At 39.0% G+C, this 21,919-nt stretch overlaps 1 protein-coding gene across 9 annotated transcripts in view; it reads right to left on the bottom strand.

Moving 5' to 3' along the window:
- Positions 1 to 21,919, bottom strand: part of Unc13b (unc-13 homolog B) — a 211,657-nt gene that overhangs the window by 83,781 nt on the left and 105,957 nt on the right. For 4 of the 9 annotated variants that reach the window (XM_016004589.3, XM_042271034.2, XM_006985990.4 and 1 more), the window contains exons 8-9: positions 20,231 to 20,266; positions 14,641 to 14,875 (exon numbers count right to left, since the gene is read on the bottom strand). In XM_016004589.3, coding sequence (XP_015860075.2) covers positions 14,641 to 14,875; positions 20,231 to 20,266 — 271 coding nt within the window. Of the gene's footprint in view, positions 1 to 1,039; positions 9,155 to 14,640; positions 14,876 to 20,230; positions 20,267 to 21,919 lie in introns of all 9 variants that reach the window. The other 5 variants (XM_016004591.3, XM_016004593.3, XM_076564071.1 and 2 more) reach the window with 2 other exon arrangements.

Raw genomic sequence — 21,919 nt, 5'->3', positions numbered from 1 at the left:
CTACCCCCTGGTTAGATTAAAAGAAAGCACTGCTGTTTTCCAAAGAGATTTTCCCTATGGGTACTCTCAATTACCTGCTATTTTCAGGCTGATTTCTGATTCTTCGGTACATATTAGCAGAACATGTGTCAGATAAGGGTTCTAAGTAGATCAATGTGAGCTCTCTCTCTCTCTCTCTCTCTCTCTCTCTCTCTCTCTCTCTCTCTCTCTCTCTCCCCCCCCCCCCACTGTTCTAGGTAGTCCTAATGCTTTGGATGTGTTTGGGCCAGAGGTCAAAGTAGCATTCCTAAACTAGACTTGCAGTGCTTATGCTCAGAGGCAATGGTAGCAATCTCCACAGGTGGACCTTGTTCAGCACTCCAAATGAAAGAACAGCAGCAAAAGAACAACAGCTTTGAGTTGCATATCACAGCAACCCAGGGTTATCCTTTGTTGTAGTCGTTCAGTCCAGAGCACTGTGATGGTCTATATCAGAGATCCTAGAGGAAGTTTTACAAATCCATGTGGAATAGGATATGGACTACATATGATTCCATATCCTAAGTCATCCTTTGCACTTTGTATTTTACTTTATACCCTCACAGCCACTGGGGAGACATCTTAGAAGACTTAGAAAACCAAAGCAAAGCACAACTATTCTCATCTACTGTAATATAAGTGTCTAAGACCCAAGAAAGTGTTCTATCTGATTATACTTAACAATTAATAGATACCCCTTAAATACTTGCTGCCTCTTGCTGTCCTCCCTTCTCCATTCCACTTGATGAAAGGCAAAGCAAACTAGACTATGCAAGTATTTTTTCCTTTATGCTAGCTGTTCCTTGCTCTCTAAATGAATTCTATTTGGCACGAGAAAAGTTAGAGAAGGAAAATATCACACATTAGTTTTTGTCACTTAACCCCAATTAACATGAAGCTTAGGTGCTAGGAAAGACACAAGACGGACCAAAAGGAAACTAGAATAATCTACCACTAGTCATCTGCATCATAAATGGTCAATTCCTTCAAACCATTTATGATGCCTAGGTTGAGAACAGGCCTTTTGTTGGTCATTGGGTCCTTGACATCCTCCAGAATGACTGGCTGCCCCACATTCAAAAGAGAACCAGTGTTAGCAGACATCTCCTCTTCTTGCTTTTCTGTCTGAAGTAGCCCAGAGATAGTGCAGTGCTCTTCCTTGTGTTTCTCTGAAGGACAGGCAGATCCAGACAGATTGCTGTTTGCATTCCAGTGTTCTCCAGATGCTGGAATTTCCAGCTGCCTTTCCACTTCACCAGATCTTGAAAGCCCATGAGCATAGTCACTTGGCTTGGCCTCCAATTGTTCAGTGGTCTCAGAGGGCTGAGTATAGATGTCAGCTGACTCAGGACTAGCACTAGGCATTTGAGAAGACTCCAAAACTTTGTTTGCCTTGTTGAGGATAAGGTCTTGATCCCTGCTAACAACCAAAACTGGAGGAGAAGAGTCTGTAGGCATTTTCTCAGAGTCTCCTTTATTTTCTTTTGACCATGGAAAAGAAAGATCCAGTTTCTTTCCAAACACTAGTTTTGAATCATTTCCCAGAATACCCCCTTTCCCCTCACTTGCTCCTTCAAACAGACTGGACAACTTCTTAAAACCTGACATTAACCCAGTTTCTGCTGCCATGCCACCAGATGAGCAAGAGGGATTAAAAATGGAACTCAGTGTCTTCCCATGGTCAGAAGGAGTGGATGGCAAGTGAAACTTGGGCCAACTGGCCATGTTTGGGATCTCAAAATGAGGCCTTGCCTGCTCTGTTTCCTGTGGGGCTTCAGGTGGATCTTTTTGGGCATGAAGTATATCAGAACATTCTTTGGCACAAAGCACAGATTCCTCTTGCAAAGGACAAGAAAGATCCTCCTGTGTTTCCAGTGTGGTATTCCCACTGACTCCTGCCTCATCAAACAGTGAAGTTTCTAGAGAAGTGCTTGCAAGCCCCAAGATCTCTTGGTTTGTGCCAGTCGTCTGGATCTCTGGCTCTGGCTCTGGCTCTGGCTCTGGCTCTGGCTCTGGCTCTGGCTCTGGCTCTGGCTCTGGCTCTGGCTCTGGCTCTGGTTCAAGAGGTGGTTGGCTTGAAGGGGGAATCTCTTCAGCAATACAGGCAGGATCTGGCTGTAGCTGTGTTGAAGGAAGACTATGCTCTGCTTCCAATGATGCCTCTGTGTCTGTGCCCTGCAACATCCCCATGTCTCCTTCATCACTCAAAGATAACATTCCTTGCCCCATATCATCCTCTGAGACAGAAGATGTAGCAAGTGCTTCAAAACTTGGGGGTTCTGAAATATTTTCAGAAATGTTATTTTTCTCCATTTCAGGTGTTAGTTTAGGGTTATCTGTCAAGGTATCTGATTCTGTCTTTGCACCAACCACAGTCATGCTACAGCTGCTGAGTACAGATTCTGAATTCAGTCCTGTAGAGGCAGCTTGTCCATGCAAGCTTTCTGGAGGTACTGATCCTACAGTGTCTCTGGGAGAACCACTTTGAAGGCATGAAGTAGGTACAGATGGTTCTTGTTTACGTGTCTCTGGTTTGGGACTTCTAAAAATTCCAAACAACTCACTTTTGAGGGGCTGAGATGGTGCATTGGAGGAAAAAGAAAAAAAGGAATTTTTCTTTGCAGATTTAGGAGTAGAAAAAAGTCCAGAAAAAGTCTTCGGCTGCTCAATTAAGCACCCAGAAAAAGATTTTACTTTGGTCACAAACCCTGAAAGCATTTCTACTTTGGAGCCCAATACTGTAGATCTGTCTTCTAATTTATCTGTATCTGGGTTCTGGAGGAGCCCTGCATGCCCTGACTCTAGAGAAGTAGAGGGTGAATCCAGGGTTTGTGTTGAGAAACTGTCAGAGGCATTTCCCAGTGGCAAGTTCAATGGGTCATTGGTAAATCTTTCATTTTGGTGTTCAGTACAAACATCTAAATCATTGAGTTTTTCAATCAAACCATTATCATGAGGAAAAGGCTTTGCCTCTAAATCCTTGGGGAAAGGTTCCTGGTGGGAAGCCTCTTCTTCATGAGGAGCTACCCCTGGGTCTTGTTCCTGAGATTCTGGTAAAGGAGGAACAATGTTGTCTGGCAACTGAGTCCCTTGAAAATCAGAAGCAGTTGCTCTTTCTGCTCCTTCCTGACTGGAACCCACTTTTTCCTGTGTTTTCTCTACGCGCTCATCTGCAAGGGAGGTAGTAAGCTCAGTGGTGCTGTCAACGGATAAACCAGGACCCATTTGCTCTTCATGAGCTACTTTCTGGCCTATGCTTTCTTTATGACCATTACAACCTCCCTTCATCGTATCTCCAGCGTCCACAGAAACAACTGGCTGCTTACAGGGCTGGGCAGTCACTGGAGCAACAGCTGAAAGGCTTTGCTTCTCCTCAGAGGTCTGCTGCTTCTCATCAAAAAATGACAAGTTAAATAAACTGAAAGCAGAGCTGTTTCGAGGGATATCCTTCTTGATGCTTAAGTTAGTGGTGGAGAAAAACGAAGGAAGTGTGAATAGCCCTTCTGCTTGAGATTTGGCCCTTGGGAGAGCTGCAGGGGCTTTGTTTTCAGACTTTTCAGATCCAGTTAAGAAAGAAAATATAGTCTTCCTGGTTGGAAGCTCTTGTTGGGATGGAGATGTAGCAGCTGAAAATTTCAATTCTTTGTTAGATAAATGATCCTGTTCGTTTGTATTTCTTCTGCTCAGAGCATCAAAAGACTTTTTATTATTCCTCGGAACTTCTGTTCCTACAGATATGGCCCCAGATCCTTTTGAATAGCCTCTGGGAGACTCTACAGGACTACCTGTTGAGACAGGTGGACTTGCTGACTGCTGCACCGGATGTTCTCTCAAAGGTACCTCTTCTTCATTCAGACCATTGCTCTGCATCTCCCTGGTTGATGACTCACTTAGCCCACTGTCATCAATAGTAGTCTGTTTGTTCAAACTTCTAATCCTAACCTTCTTCTTTGAGGAAACTGATATAGGAAGAGAATTTCCAGTATCCTGATGCAATAGACGCACTGGATTAGGACTTGACCTGTCATTGTGCTCATCAGTCACTGAAGAGACAGGCCGATTTTCAGTTGTCTGTATGGGAGAAACATTGGTTTTAAAGAAATCCCCAAGGGTACCAAAAAAATTTGAAACGCCAGAAGATTCTTTCTTTTCCTGAGATGAAATCTTTCCACCTTTATCACCATTCTTTTCCAAGTTTGATGATTCTTCCTTATTCACTTGGGTTTTAAAAAGGTTCAAAATTCCAGGTGCCTGTTTTTCATTTGTCACTGTACTTCCTGAAGATGGTTCTTCCCAACGAAAGAGTTTCAATGCACTATTAAGCAAAGTTCTCTCAGACTCTTTGGAAGACTGGTCCTGCAGTTCACAAGTCTTATGTTCATCCCTACTAAGCTGTGGTGCAAGAGGATCTGAAATAGACTTTGCTGTAATAATTTTAACATTATCTACAACTGTTTTATCTTTAAGAGTTGTTTGGCTTACTTGAAAATCTGACTTTAATAAACTTTCTTTTTCTGTATGATCATTTTTATGGGAAGGGAATTCTTGCCTTACGTTGTTAGTAAACTCTGGTTGCTGAACACTGGGTACTATCAGCTTCTCCAAACCCTCAGGATGACTTTCTTCCTCCTTTGGGGAGTTACACGATAATTGCTTACTCAAGATTAATGGCTGAGGACCATCACATACAGGCTCAGCTAACTCTGACTGCTGATCTATTTTCTGTATAACCAAAGCTTCTACAGATTCACTCTTGTCAAAATTCAAAGTACTTCTAATTAAGGCACCCAAAACAGAAAATACAGGTGTCAGTTTGTTCACTGATGATGTTTCTTCTTTTTGTGAACTCTTAGTAATACTTTCAGGATGAATTAAAGAGGAAGTTTCTTCAGAAGATGGCTGAAGCAAATGGAACCTGGAAAGATGAGCTGATGACTTTTTAACTAAAGGCCAATTCATCTCTCTCTCTATAATTTGGCCTCTATTTATGACATGATTGCTCATAGTTCCAGGTTTGTTTCTGAGATCTAATATACACTCAAAGTCTTCCAAACCATGGGATCTCTCTATGAAAGATCTAAAATCTCTTTTAAATTTTTGAGAATTATAGCCTGAAAAATCTAATGGTTTATCCCTTTGTTCAACACTTGATTCAAGTACTTGAGAAAAGTTTTCTAGATTTACATACAATGACCTCTCACTTCTTGGCAAAGTTACAGATAAATCAAGTGGATCTTCAAATGGTTCTTCTTCTTCAACATACCATACTATATCATCTTCCTTGTCAAGAACTTTAAAACCATAGGCAGAAATAATGCTGTCATCTAACACAATACTTGGAAGATCATCCGTTTCTAAATTATAATTCAAATATTCATGATAATAATAATCAGGTATAAATAAATATACATACTGCCCAGTAGAATCAGTGAGGAGAGAGTAAATGTACTGACCATCATGAAACATATAATATCCATAATTCCCATCCTCTGAGGGACACCAAACTCCATTTTCAAGACATGATAACCACTCCTGATACTCATAAGCAAAATTTGAAAAGATATAGTTTTCATCCATTCTTAATGATTCTTGCTCCAGTAGAGAGTACATAATTTTCTCATAATCTGAAGAGTAACTTAAATCAATGGGCAATTCTTCTAGTGAATTCTTGGTCTCATTAATTGGAAGATAACCAGAGTTTCCATATAATGAGTTAGCTGCCCACATATCACTTCTTAATAAGTAACCTTCATTAAATGCTAACTGGTCCGATGATTCATATGGTAAGTCACATGAAATGACACTGTTTGGATTTGTGCCCCACTCAAAGATATTTGCATTTTGATCTTTTTGGCACAAATTTATTACTGGATTTTCTGAGTCAGGCCAAAAGAAAGCATCTGCTGATGGAAACGTATTTTGATTCAACAAATGATAAACTGGTTGAAGTCCTCTGGAGTTTTTAGAGAAGTCTTTTATATCAGGATCCCACTGAAAACAGTCCTCATCAAAACCTTGATAACGGTTTGACTTATTTAAAACGTTAGTATTTAGTACTGGTGAACTTAACTTGTTTGACCTTTCATGAACTTTTACTTCAACAATATGATTTGGTGTAGGCCTGTTAGCCAAAGATTTCTCTAAGAGACCCTGTTCAGTACAATGGAGTATGTTCTCAGAAGAAGAGCGATGTTTTTCATTATCCTGGTTTTTCCATGTAGGAGGGCACAGATGATTATCAACCCAACCATCAGATGATGGGATGATTTCTTTCAATAATGATAAAGAACTTTTTATGAAGCTAGAAGTTTCATTGTTTTCAACCTGGCTCCTCTGGTTCTCAGAAGTCACACATGAATCAACAGGGACTTCATCTGTGGATAAGTGCTTACTTCCATCCAAATTTTTTGTCTCATCTAAAGACTTGAGCTTTACTTCATTTGGATTATAATCGTTTGCACTGCTGTTTGATATCAAATTAAATATTCCAGAGAGTAATGGGCTTGAGGCACTATTCTTGTGATGGGAACAGTCATTTTTCAGATTGAATTCTTGTTGACTAGGCATGTTTTCTAGAGAAGTAAACCTGTTTAAAAGGCCAGAAAGGAAGCCTCTTTGGGTTTCCTTTTTAGAAGTTTTATCTTCGACTTTGTTGTCATTAATGTCATTAACTAATGTGGATTTTGAAACGGCAGAAGTAAGCTCCAGTGAAGAGTCTGGCATCAAGGGAAATGCCATTTGTGCAAGATTCTCAAATTCTTCTGAGAGCTCTAAAGTTATGTGTTCTTTAGGCACAACTTCAGGGTCAGCTCTTTCATGGTGCTCTACTGCCACATGGCTACTTGGGTTCAATTCCTCTAAACTCCTAAATTTCCCAAAATCACTATTAATATTAGAGGGTGAGTCAGACCTCATTATATGATGTTTTTCATCTTCAGAACAATGTATCTGGTCACTCTTATTAAATTCTTCTATGCTGTTAAATTTTTCTGGGTCATTATGAACATTTGAAAATGAATTAGATTTTAATGAATTAAGTTCAACATCTTCAGGACAATTTGTTTGGTCATCCTTATTGAATTCCTCAGTACTACCCAATTTTTCTAGATCATTATGAATATCTAGCAACGGACTAAATTTTACTGAACTAAGTCTGGTGTCTATGTGGCTATTTTGTAGGATCTCTTTACCAGTGGTTGCTACTGAGCTCTGAAAACTCTGGTTATTAGCAGTGTCATGATTGTCAGTAAGAGGAAATTTAAACAAAGGAAAAACGCTTTCTTTCTCTTTTACATCCTGATGCTTTTCAGAATGGCTAAGGACACTGAAAAATGGAATACGCAGTCTTCCGCTAAATGAAAATGAATGTCCATCTTTCTTAGCACCCTTTTTCTGTCCATCTTCCTCCGGCTTAAGAATTTTTACAGATTCTGACAAAGTTTCCTTTTGGCAGGTCTCAGGAGAAGTAAACAGAAACTGACTAAATGATCTTCTGAGTGGCTCAAGGAAATCATCATCACTGGTAACTTTGTCTTCCTCTAATGGCTTTGCAGCAAGCTCTTGATTTGCAGGGGTACGACCAGATACACCAAGATGCTCCCAAGTATCGCTGGCACTTAGTTTTGGTTGGTCTTGTAACAGAGGAAGATCTACACAAGGTTTTCCTTCCAGTTGATTCCCAATATCACCTTTCTCACTTGTACTACTAGCTATGTTTGAAGATTCGTGGATCACTTGTAAGGACAGCAGATCTTCCCTTACTTGTGTTTGGAGATCTGTAGTTTCTCTTTTACTTGTACTTACAGCAACAAGACTACTACTCTGGTTGCCCTCCTTTTGATTTGACTCTGAACCACACCCAACAAAGTTTTCCCTACTCAGTGCTTTGCTATGGCCTGCATTTTTGGTTTCCTCTTTCTCAGAAAATATCTTTAACGGATTCAGCATGCTGAAAACAGACTTCATAACTGAACTCTGACTCTGTGGAGCTGAGTCCGTCCTCACAGCTTCTGTGCTGTCCTGGAAGCTTACTCCTTTAGTCCTCTCACCCAGGTGCTCATTCTCAGAGGGTCTGCAGTGTCTGTCAGCATCCTTATCATCCGTTGTTTGGGGGGATAATAAAGACTGCGCAGAAAGATGCGTCTCGAATACTGAGTTGGCATGCAGGCTAGTTCCCAAATTAACTGCCTCTATCTGATTAAGAGTTTCTGTTTTCTCTGGAACTAAATGAACCAGTTTTTCCACAGAGGTTGTAAGATGCTTTGTGCCTGAACCTACCTTTTCTGTTAGTGAACTGAATAAAGAACCAACAGCACATTTTACTCCATTCAGCTCAGGGAAAGCTACTACAGCCTTGGCCTTGGCATTCTGGGTCACAGCTAAAGGTGGTGTTTGATTCTCGGGTGTTTTCCGTTCTGCATTATCAACAGCAATGTTGTGTTCATGTAGTTTTCTAGTTTTTGAAAGGGAACCAAATCTATTAATCTCTTCTTCCTTCTCTGCTAAATATTCTGACACCGTTTCTACCAAACACTGAAGCTCGTCCATCGTGTCAACGTAATTCTCTTTGGGTCCCTCAATAGAGGAAGGGGCCATATCTTCCATGGAGCATTTGGACAAATCTCCAACAACATTTGCATCAGAGTTCACCGTTTGTAATGGCAATGCTGAATGTGCCACATAATATTCTTCAGAAAAGTCTCTCATATGGTGGACATTGGATGGATGCCATGTTGGTGACATAGTTTCCTGCTCATCAGAAATGGGGGAATCTAGAAGTTCTTCAGAAGTACTGCTTGTAGAATCTTCAAGAATATCTAATGGAGCAAAATCAGTGACAGAGTGGTTAGAGCCAGATGAGTTTCCATGGTTCCTTAAGCAAAAGGGCAGACCACAATCATGGCTTTCCAAGTTTGTGTTCCAGGTGCTGCTTTTCACAAATCCATTTTTGTAAGGGCACAAAACTGGATAGTTTAGTTTCTTCTTTTCAACACGACAATGGCCAGAATTCTCAGTATCAGGATATGCACATCTGTAATTAATCTTGGTATTATAATGCCATCTTTCATTATCTTCAGAATGACTGTATAAGAATTTTTTTCTCCGCCTATCTATTGTGTTATATTTCTGAGGATATCTGGAAAATGCAGGCGTTTCACACTTACAGTCAAAATTAAGGGCAGCAGAGGATTCTGTGTGCTTGCTCTTGAGAGATATCCTTCTCAAATTGTACTCTGGCTGTTTTTGTTGGTTATGGTTCTCGTCAGTTTTTGAAAAGGTTCTCATTTCTTTTACCCCTACTTGCTTCAAATTTATATCACTGTTTTCTATAAAGTCTTGTGACGTTTTCCCATTCATCTCCTCATATTTATTTTCTTGCTCTTCATAATTAACATTAGAAAAAGCGGAAATAATCCTAATTTTGTCATTCTTAGCCTGCCAGTCTTGTCTGATGTAAGAGGGTAAAATTGGAAGAATAAGAGAAATGAAAAAGGAGAGAGAAAAGGAAGAAATAAAGTAATAAGGCTGAATATCGGTTCAACGAGTTTACAATACTAAAACTGTCAATATGATTTTTAAAAAAAATCAAACTGAAAACCCATGAAAAGGAGATACACGTATCAGCCAGTCTTGTGTCGTCAGTACAGAGCTTTTGTACATCGGAAAAACAACAGCTTTAAAAACAGTTCTTTAAGCTTCACTTATTACCACTTATCACTGCTATTGTTTCAGTTTCCTTTATTTTCCGAGAAACTAACAAAATTTATGTTTTATCAATATCCACACTGAATATACAATGCCCAAATTTAGAACTGTTATATACAAAAAAAGTATTAAAAGAGCTCAAGAAACCTACATTTGTTGTTGCATTTGAGTCTAAAAAGAAATCTTGCTCAATGTTATATTTGAGGTTGTATATAAAAGATTATATCCAAATGTGTATCTTTTAAGAAAACAAAAATATACATTCCAAAAATAATTTTCAGCTATCAGAAGTATAACACAAAACGAGCAAATTATTTAAAGCACTGTAATTTTTTGTTTGTGAAATCCAAAGGCTATAGCATTGAGGAGATAAAGGACTACCCTTCCTCTTCCTGAAAACTCCAGGTCCAGTTTAAATTAGTAAGTACAGAAGCCAGCTGACCCTTCATTCACCTGGATTGGAGACCACTTGCTTTATTTCTACACAGAAAGGGCCTGCAGACTAGTAGTTTTTCAGCTTAGTATGTCCTTTTATATATCTGACCCTTACTTAAGAAACAGGAATGCAGTCAAGCTTGGTGGTGCATGCCTTTAATCCCAGCAGTAGGAAGGCAGAGGCCTATGCAGCTAGATCTCTATTATGAGTTTGAAGCCAGCCTGGTCTACAAGTTCCAGGACACTCAAAGTTATATAGTGAGACCTTATCTTAAAACACTGAACAAACAAACAAACAAAAATGAAAGAAAGTAATAGGAATGAAGCACAAAGTGGTCATTTAGCCACTGAAGTCTTCCTTGGTTGAGAATAATAGTCTTTTGGCTCCTTTCAACACTAAAGATGCCTTGGCTAAATGACAGTGAACACAGAAGGACTCAGTCGTGAAACATGGAATTATATAAAAATCCCCGTTACTCTAGATTCCCTAAGTAAAATGGTTAAGTAAAGAAATCAAACACCCCTTTTGTTTTTTTAAGTCAGGTTCTCACTATGTAGCCATAGTTGTCCTGGAACTTGTTATGTAGACCAGGCTGGCCTCAAAACAGAGCTCCACAGGCCTCTGACTCGTGGGTGCTGGGGTTAAATGTGTGGACTACCATGCCCAGCTTAAACAACACATTTTTAAACACAGTTTCATTACTCTCCTGTGTTCTCTCCCAAACAATCCAAACATAACTCTAACATGGAAGGAATCTTTATTGTTCCAAAATAAATCAACAGACAGCCATAGTTATAATAAATTAATTATATTTATGCTTCTATTTTTTCTGAAAACACATTTATTCCTTGGAGGATTTGAAATTTGTTTTACTAAAAGACTGTGTAACCTAAGGATTTGAGACTATTTCTATGAACTGTGTTTGTAATTAATGCTAGTAATATCTCTTCTAAATGTCATCTGTGTATGATGTATGTATACGTTTCCCTGTGTGTGAATGTGGGTGCACAGGTATCACAGAACACATGTGCAGGTCAAAGGACAATCTCAGGTGTTAGTCTTTGCTTTCCACCTTGCTGGAAATGGAGTCTCCTACTGTTCACTGCTGCGCATGCCAGGTTTGCTGGCCTGTTGAGTTTCTGCTTCTCCTGCCTATGCCTCCCATCTCCTGGTGGGGATAAACACTGGGGTTACTACCATTGTGCCACTGAATCCAGTTTTTACTTAAGCTCTGAGGATCTTACCTCAGGTTGTTAGGATTGTGTGGCAAGTGCTTTACCCACCGAAATATCTCCCCATCCACTCTTCCAAACTTTCTAAAGAAAAAATCATTTCAACACATTAGATTTTTTAAAATATCTATAATAGCCAGGCATGGGGGCACATGCCTAAATAATCCCAGTGCTCTGAGGCCAGCCTGATTTACAAAACAAGCTCTAGGCCAGGCCAGTCAAGGCTACACAATGAGGCTCTATCTCAAAAAAAAAAAAAAAAAAAAAAAAAGTTACCTAAAATAAAAATCATTATTTAAAAATCCTTTATCTTTTCCTATGTTGGAAATGATAAGGTAGTTACTTTTAGATCTCATTTCATATATTGATACAAGTAAATTTTAATATGAGGACAATTACAGAAAAATTTTAGAGAAATAACTTGTAACTTAAAATATATCATTAATGCTCTTCTAAGTGTTCTTTATTATAGCAACATCCAGGGAAATGAGCAAGACAATGTAATGATTAGGTATATTAATTTGTCCAAATGCACGAATATGCAGTTATTTAGGTTGGTGCTGAACTGTGCATCAAATGCTTGCACACACAAAGGGCAAAAATAAAACAAATTTTGATACTGTTTACCTTAGAATAGACCAGTATAAACTAATGTCAATGAATAAAACATGTAAGCATTCACAATGCCACAATGGCAACTACCTGTCAGTCACAGCTAATCAAGAGGCTGAAGCAGGAGGCTCACTTGAACTAAAGAGTTCCAGGCTTGCCTAGGCAGTATATCAAGAACCTGCAGCCTAAAATAAATAAAAGAAAAGAAAAGAAAAAGCAACACTGGTAAGCTGCTAAAACTCCTCTAAATAACCTCTCACCCATGTTCATGCAAGCAACTTTAATTAAATGCACTGGATCACAAAAAATTAAAAAGTGCAAAGTGTGTTGGGAGATAGCTCAGCAGCAGAGTACTTGACCTAGCATGCACAAGGCACAAATATCAATCCTTGGCACTGCCAGAACCAACCAAACAAACAAAATAAATGCAATTCATTAAATAAACCATTAAGAAGTAGTTTCCAACTTACGTATGATTCTTAACATATTTCATTTTAGATTCAGAATATGAAGATTGAAAACTCTATGTTATGGTTGGTATATAAGAAAACTTCATTGAAAATATTTTCAGTAATGACAGTGTATTGGGACATGATATTGCCTGGCAGGCAGATGACCTTTTAAAGCTCCAGATAAAAACTCACCAATGTACAATTTGGTGAAATGGGGACAGGGTGAGATCGTCTCTACAATCTGGTGAATTTTAAAAGTCAAAATTAGTGAATTAGGAATGATTTTTTAAAATAACTAACCTTCCACCAATAAAATAAATGACTCTTGCAAGAACCAATAGATGTTAAAAATCACTAGTAAAAGTTGTTAGGGAAATGCACCACAGATGTAATCCTAGATATTAATTCGATATAAATGAGAAAGAGTATCATTATTCTGGGGAGCAATACAGTATATACTAGATGCCTTTACCAAGATATCAAATGAAGTGTTCCTAAAATAAGACCAAGTATGTACTTCCTGGTGAACTATGAAGAAAATATCACCCTATCTAGTATTTCTGCCAAAAATGTTTAAGCTGATTCTAAACACAAAGAAGAATCAAATAATACCAAATTAAATTACATTCTCAAAACTGATGACCTTGATTCCTCAAAAAAAAAAATGCATCTTACACAGCTAGAGGAAAAATACAACACAGAAATTTTGCTAAATTAAAGGAGACTAAAAAAATAGGAAAACCAAATACGTTTCATGATTCTTGACTAGACTGATCATACATCAAAAAGAAAAAATAGGGGCTGAAGAGACAACTCAGTGGTTAAGAGCACTGGCTGCTCTTCCAGAGGACCTTGATTCAATTCCCAGCACCCACATGACAGATCACCATTGTCTGTAACTCCAGTTCCAGGAGATTCAATACCTTCACACAGATATTTATGCGTGCAAAACACCAATGTGCATAAAATAAAAACAAGTAAATCGTTTTTAAGAAGGAAAAATTCAAGACTGAGTTTCATCATGAGACCCTGTTTCAAAATAAAAAACAATAAAATTTTTAAAAAAGAAAAGGAAAAATGTGCACAAAGAACACTGGGATAACTGGAGAAATTATCTATGTATTAGATAACGTCACTGTATTATAAAAGTTCTTAGTATTATCATAGCACTAAGGTTATGCAAGATAAAGTCCCCTTTTCAGAAGCTATGTGCTTAAGTACTTTCTAGTGATGTAACATAATGTCTGCAACTTATTATAAGATGTCAGGAAAAAGAGCACCTGTATACTCGTGATAATGAGATCAAATAAATGTGGCTACATGCTAATACAACTAATAAGTCTAAGTCACAAGTATATGAGTATTCATTGTATTATTTCCCCAATTTTAAGTTGAAATAATTTTTTAAAACATTGGGGATTGTGAGGAGCACAAACATGTTTTTCTTTTATAATCACAATATATGACAATAGTCTACTGAAGGGTACACAGAACGTAGTAACAGGAAGGAACTGGGAGATAGGAAGGAAATGGGATGGAGAATGATCATGAGTGTGCTTGGGAGATTCTTCACTGAATGCCATATTGTACCTTAATTTATTTAAACATAAATATTGTGTACTTAAATTAATAAAATGTATTAAATTAAAATTCCAGCAAAAATAAAAGATCTGCTATAATAAGATTAAATTGGTCTTCTTAGGAAGCTTCTAGGAAAATACTCAAACAGGAAAGACTACTCAAACACTTATATTGGTCATTTTCTTTGTTTTAATCTTATAAAATGGTTTGTCAAAATTATTGATCCAGAAAGGAGATGAGGTAAGAGGAATGTTTTTTTGGTTTTTTGTTTTCTTTTCTTTTTGGTTTTTTGAGACTGGCTTTACCTATGTAGCTCTGGCTGTCCTGGAACTTACTCTGTAGACCAGGCTAGCCTCAACTCAGAAATCTGCATGCCTCTTTTCAACCAGCCACCAAAGGTGGGCATGTCCTCACTGATAGGATCACAAAGACAAGCATTCCTACTAGGAATGTTTAAATATAAGTGTGTGGGAAAGGGACCAAGAACCTACATAAAATGCTTCTAGTTTGGCCTATCATATTGCTACACTTCCACTATCACGTCCATCAAAGCACCAGGATCCTGCCTGTCAGTTGCCATCATGAAACCTGGATGAATACCGACCTGAGGGCCCGACGCTCTGGATAATCAAAGTCATAACTCTGCATAGAATCATTGCAAGAGTCTCGGGAACTGCCTTGAAGAAACAGCTGTTGTGGCAATCGCACTGGTACAGGGAACTGGTGCACAGAAGCATTGGGCTGGGTAGTTGTATGGTAAGGAGGTGGGATGCTATTGCTGGTCTCACTGCGATAGTCACTGTCTCGGTCATCAACAGCACTATCAGGGTCTTCAAAGGCTGTAGAAAAAAAAAACAGACCAACCACCCAAGTTTTACAGAATGCTTCAGAACATTTCCTGCTTCTAACTTAGGTAGCCATACACCAGAAACTTAGGAATAAGAGTAAAAACTGAGCTGCACAGAAGTCCAGTGACATCAAAACCACATGCAAAATAGTCTCTCTCCTTATCAAAAAAGAAATGGCAGCTTCATTTTATTGTTGATTCTTAGAGGAACACCTAAATTGCATTTTCCTGATGCAAAATTCTCTGGAATTCTGCTTTCAGTTTTCTAGTTATCATAACTTAATTAAGCTCTGCTTTGAAATGTCTCACATAGATTCTGGGTCTGTGTGATTATCAAAGGAGAAAAAGCAAAGGAGGGAAATGCCTTTTCCATGTCTTAGAAGAAAAAAAAAATCAATTTAAAGTTGGTCAGGAGTTTTCAGCCTTTAAAATGCATGGACTGAGCCAAATAAGCACATCAGAAGCTGGTCCCAGAAATCAGGACAACCAAGGCTTTTGGGTCTAGTCAAAGGCTCTAAATGCAGTTTAAGAACAGCATTTGATACCAAGTTTCCCTTGTTGATACCAAGTTTTCCTAACAATTCCAATCAAGAGTGTACACCCTGTGCCCAGAATTCCCATTCTGAGCATAGGCTAAAAGAAAACTATCCACACTTCCATTGACAACACATCCACATTTACTTAGCAGTAGTGAAATTAGTTTTGCTATTCAAATCAGCAATTGATAAAGCTAGTTTTTCTTAATGATAACTAAAACAACTACCATCACAAATAAAAACTGTATTTGGGAAGGAATGAACCTAATAGTATGTAAACTACATTATAGAGAAGCCATATCTGATACTATACCTATGTGTCTATGATGGACAAGGTCCCACGTGTCCTTTTTTGCCAAGTTCCTATCTGGCTTTCCATTAAGAAAAGGTATATTTGCCATTCTCAAATGGAAATATGTTTAGTATATAATGGGCAACTCATATTAGTAATTTTGAAAGATAACAATATTGGCAGCAGTGTAAGCTACAGAAACTATATGATCTCCCAAAAACTATATGATCAGACTTTTACTAGGGCAGGAATTCTGGACTTGTGTCTATACAGCAGAAATGGCAAAGACCCAATGAAGTCAAATACACAAACAAAAATCCAGATAGAACTGATTAAATACACAGCTGTAACTCCAGAACTTGCAAGATAGTGGCAGAAGGATTAGGAATTCAAAGCCATCCTCAGCTAGATAACAAGTTCAAGACCAGCCTGGGCCATGTGAGTTCTGTCTCAAAAAAATGAAAGAATTACAAGTATTGCCCAAATTAACTTAATTTTTGGTTTGGGCCAGGATATACAATGAGATGTGATATTTAAACAATCGTTGTAATTAAAAAGAAAAAAACTTGAGGAAAAACAAACAGTGATAAGGAGAGAATTCCTGGGCTTCAATGTTAGTCTACAGATAATAATTCCACTAAAACAAATGAGAGCAAGAAAAATGCATTTAAGCACTGACATCCAAATGACATTTGTGGGTATAGTTGGTGTACAGGGGTAAGATGATCTTATGAGTCTTTTCTATTTGAATTTAGGGTAAAAAAGTGAAGCTGCTGGGGGACACTAGGGACTTCTTAGGAAAAAATTGCACTGAGTTTATGGTAACATATTGACACTTAAAAAAACAATAAAAGAGAATGTCACAGCGGGGCGTGGTGGTGTACACCTTTAATCCAGCCCTCAAGAGGCAGAGGCAGTGGGTGTCGGTTTGAGGCTAGTCCAGCCTGGTCTACAAAGTGAGTTTCAGGACAGCCAGGGCTACACAGAGTAACCCTGTTTCAAAGAGAGAGAGAGAGAGAGAGAGAGAGAGAGAGAGAGAGAGAGAGAGAGAGAGAGAGAGAGAGAGAGAGAGAGAGAGAGAGAGAATATGAATGAGAATGTCATCAATCTACAGCAAGACACCAGAATGAGAATGAGACTAGACTTCAAATGATCAGCTAACACAAAACAGTTCAAACAAGTCCTTTGAAACTCTGTGTGGTGGCACACACCTTAATCCCAGCACTTGGGAAAGATAAGCAGGCAGATCTCTTATGACTTCAAGGCCAGCCTGGTCCACAAAGTGAACCAGGGCTACAGAGTGAGCCTTTGTCTTAGCAAAAACACAGCAAAACAAAAATGCTAAAGCCTGGAAACCGGGAGGGGCAAAGCATTTGACTCAAAAGCATTCTGAAGACACATTAGGAAGAGACTTGGAGGCCCTGGGTTCAGCCCTTCATGTTCTTTCTATTCTGAAGACTAGAAAGGAAGGACCAAGGGACAAAACTAATATGCCACTCAGACTCGTTCTTTCTGAACTCACAGAAGTCTGAAGAAGCCACTACTGGACTACTCATGCATACAGATGAGGGGGCAGAGGCCAAGTCTCCCTGAACCCTGCCTGACAAGAAGGAAGGGTATTAGTATGTAAGGTAGAAAATGTTGAGTTTTCAGAGGTCACAACAGATAATCCTATTGACTCTGAGGCAAGAGGAGGAGCTTAGCCAGAGTTAAGAGCTCATGTGTCAAAGCTGGAAATACTTACATAACCTTTCTTTCTTTTCTTTTGGTCAAACCTGACCAGGTATTCCTAAATGCTCTGTTTTGTTTTGTTTTTTCACTAGGCCAAGGCGGGACAATGTTTCACATCTTTAGGGAAAGACTAACAGCATTTCATTTATTTATGTTTTTGTTTTTTGTTTTTGTTCTGAGATAGGGTCTCTCTCTATGTAGTCCTGGCTGTTCTAGAACATGAAATGTAGACCAGACTGGCCTTGAACTCACAGAAATCCTCCTGCTTCTGCTTTCCAAGAGCTACAATTAAAGAGCGCACCATCACACTCAGCCTGGCTAGCAACATTTCTATACTTAAGGAAATGAAAGGCAAATGACTATTAAAAAGCGAAGGCCCCATGGGAGAAAGAAGGTTGAGGAGAGAGTTATGGTAAGCAGGAAGGTCAGGAGAAAGAAAACACAAAGTGAGGTGAGACCAAGAGAAACAGGAAAAGGGAAAAAACAGACCTTTCTCTCCTATACCACTCTCAATCTCCTGGCACAACCAAAGCTAATTAGAAACTAAAAAGGGGCCAGGCGGTGGTGCACACCTTTAATCTCAGCACTCAGAACTCAGTGAGTTCAAGGCCAGCCTGGTCTACAAAGTGAGTTCCAGGATAGCCAGGGCTACACAGAGAAACCCTGTCTCGAAAAACCAAAAACAAAGAAAAAGAAAAGAAACTAAAAAGGGAAATTAAGGAGAAGGTAAGCCCTTCAGCTTAAATAAAAAGTCGTGTTTAAGTGCGTCAGACATAGCCATGCACTTTACCCCACGGTACCCTGCGGTCTAGAGGGAAGAGGGCTTTATGGAAAAGAACAGCTGCTGAGTGCAAGTGTGGCTACTCAGCCAAAGGGACTTAGGAGCTGGTTTAAGGGCAAAAATTAGAAAGGCAGCCAGGTGTGGGACACACGCCCAAGTTTGAGGCCTGGTCTACACAGAGTTCTAACCCAGCCAGGGCTACCTAGTGAAGCCATGTTTCAAAAAGGAGTAAATAAAGGAAAATGCATACTTTTTTTAATTTAATGAAAAATCCCATGATAAAGTTTATTTGAAGATGACAAATTAAAAGGCTGGGAATAGTTGCTTATTCAAATACTGGATGCCTACACATGGAAGTCTAAACAACACAGGAGATTAAGAATATATATTAGCTTAATGGGAGAATGAAATATGGCAAATACTAAATTTTTATTCAAGGAAGGTACTACATGAGAATACCGTAAGTCAGACACTATATGACTTGAAAGGAATGGAAGTTCACTTCATGATATGGAAGGAAGACTGGAGGGGGAAGGGAATGCCTGCTAGAGTTCAGATAAGAAAGATGGCATCATAAAAGGATATATATAGATATAGATATATATGTATATATAGATATACATATATATAGAGAGATGTATCTGATATGTATATATGAGATACATATGTGTATGCTTGTGTGTATACATATATATATTAAAAATGGTAATTCACTTGGCAAGTACATGAAAGGCAATAATAAAAAACAAATGCAGCCTAGGAAAGATAATTTAACCTGCAGCAAAGATGGTCCTCCAACCACACAGAAAACACTCAAGAAAACTGAATGAAATACTGAATGCTGCAGCTTTCCAGTATGTAGTACTCCTGGATTTGGTCACTGTCTTTAAGTCCTGAATACCACTAGAACTTTACTGGCCAGAGAAGAAACAAAAGAGAACTGATACATATTCTTCATGGCTTACTTTTCTCCACTTGAGAAACTTAACATTTCTGATCTTTCTCAGGCTGTTTTGAGCAGTTCTCTAGCAGTAGAAATACCCACGGCTCAAGCCACAGAAGTACTTAGACATTCCAATGACAATGACCATTATGTCTGACTGCCTATCTGCTGGATACCTAATCACTGAGACTGGTTCTTGCCCTGCCTGTGGACAAAATCAGTCTAGAACTGCCATTTTGCTGGAAAGAACTGGCTGCCTGCTCTCCAAGCTTAAGAACAAAGGTGGATTCCAGTCTCTGTGGGCTGCTTCAGGAAAAGTCAAACCACAGCCTCTGCCTCTTGTTTCCTAAAAAGATACAAGGCTAGACTAATAACCCAGAAACATCAGTCTAGTCTGTAGATCTTCCCAGCTTTATCATCTCACAGCCACACTGAGATGCACAACAATAACCCTGTCTCTAGTTCAGCTCAGAATGAACCTTCTTCTGGTCATAGCTCTCCTATGTCAGGAGACCAATAGTGCCAACACCAAAGGCTGGTGGCACCATTTGTGTCTAGGGAATAAAGTTCAGTAGTCCTATTAGAGTTATAACTGCAACTTTGGTGTTTAAATCTCACTTAAAACCAGCCTCTTCTCTTTCCTTCTCCTCCCTTTTCTCCCTCTCCCTACCCCGCCCTCTCCTGCCATATTTAAATTTAAATAAAAAGGGAAGGAAAAGAGAACTGCATCACATATACTGGTATGCATGAACATCCAGCTTCAGCTTCATAGCTGAGAGGAAAAACACTAAAGGGGAAAAATCAAGAAAAATGGGCTGGCAAGATGGCTCAGCAGGTAAAGGAACCTAATGACCTGAGTTCAATCCTCAAGATCCACGTGATGGAAGAAGACAACCAACTCCTACAAGTTGTCCTTTGACCTCTACACTCCCACTGTGACATGCACATTTATGTGCCACACCCACCTGCACACAGATATAGTTACACACACACACACACACACACACACACACACACACACACACACGTCTAGAAAATGGTAAGGAATTGAAATGCTTACGTACTCTGATGCTCTCCCCAGCCCAAATAGGTCCAGTGACCTAAGGAAACCACAAAGAAGAAGCAAAAGAAGTATGACAGATAATTTTAGTAGCAATTCAAAGATCACTCCTCCCCCCACCAATTCTTATATGCCTTATAATACTCCTGCCTACTATATTTGTGGGGCAAGAGCTTTACATTACAAATTATCTACCTTTCAAAAAGCATGAAGCAAACTTATACAATATTCTTGTTCTTTGCAGTTGACTATAAAACAAAATTGCTGATTTGGTACTGTTCAAACTTCCTTCTAGGTCTCTCAAATATCATCATTTAGGAGCTCTTATGTCTTTGCTTAGTCAAATAAAACCTTGATCTCCTGTCTCAAAGAAGCACTTCCTTGTCCCCAAGTTCTCTAAGCTTGGGACCTGCCACAGTATGTCCATAAGAAGCTCAGCTGCCATAACACATACAAAGGAGTAATCAGCCCTCTGAGATCCAATCTTGCTACTCTCTACAGAGGACATTTAAAAGTGGGGAAGAACAATGTCTATCTCTTAAAAACTTATCCTATAATTTTCTGATATGTAATAAAAATATCCTAGCATATTGGCTCCTCAGAGGAAGCTACTTTTTTCTGAATTATATATAACATTTTAATTAAGACTATTAAAATATACACTTGAAGGATAAAAGAAAAATAAAAGCATTTTCTATCTACTTTTCAAAGTAAAAAGTCAAAAATTAGTTAAATTTAAATTCTTTCCTATACTCAAACTGAATTTGGAACAAAAAATTGGATAAAGATCAGCAGTTATTCCTAGGAAAATGGAAATAATTTAGCTTCCTGATTAGGAACATAAGCTTAAAAGTCAAAGCACAATTCTTCTAGTCTATTACCTATGAAGAATGTGACCTTGAAAACATCACTGCAGATACTTCCTCGTCTGTAATATGAGATGACAGCAGAAGCCCCCTGTGTCACTCTAGGACTCTGAAGAGGAAATGCACATCAAGTCCTTAGTCCCGGAATGTGGTCAGAGCTCTCAGCTGATGCTTTGTCAGGTTGCCAGGTTTTTGCTTGTCCCCTGGTTCCTAATGAACAGGGCAGAAAGGAGACGACTCCTTGGCCTGTGCTCTCTGACAGGCCTACGGTCCACAAGGAACACCCAATGTCTGGTCCAGGAGACCTCAGAATTTTGGGAGTGTGGCTGTCTTGAAATTTTACAGTAAGACCCAAAATTCTGGGGGCATCAGCGGATGGCAAGCCCAGCTGGTTGCATTCACCTGAATGCCCTATTAGTCTACTAGTCTAGGATTGTTTATTTAGCTCATCACTGATAACCCCGTTATTCCTGGGCGCTCACCTTCTTCCTACCATATATGTCTCCTCTTATTACTCCTCAGAGATGGTACACTGGTTTAGTGTGCCATTTAAATTTTTTTATAATTGGGTTAATTGTCTACTCATGGGTAGGGGATAAAAAGAAAATTCTCCCAGGCTATAGTACTGTTGCCATAGCAACTGCTAGAGGGTATTTTTTTTTTTAAGAAAATGGGGGAAAAATACATCACATAGAATCTTAGCATACATTGCTCCAGGCAAGTGACAAGGTTGTTTCTCAAACTCCGAGCCCAAAGGCAACTCTCCCTGCAGACATTGCTTCTTCCTTGAGCACTCCACAACAGAGCATAGCTTCTTCTACTTAATT

The sequence above is a fragment of the Peromyscus maniculatus genome, chromosome 2, assembly GCF_049852395.1.
Source record: "Peromyscus maniculatus bairdii isolate BWxNUB_F1_BW_parent chromosome 2, HU_Pman_BW_mat_3.1, whole genome shotgun sequence".
Taxonomy (NCBI): domain Eukaryota; kingdom Metazoa; phylum Chordata; class Mammalia; order Rodentia; family Cricetidae; genus Peromyscus; species Peromyscus maniculatus.
Note: the sequence above shows the minus strand (reverse complement) of the source record. Positions and strands in the feature narration are given on the sequence as shown.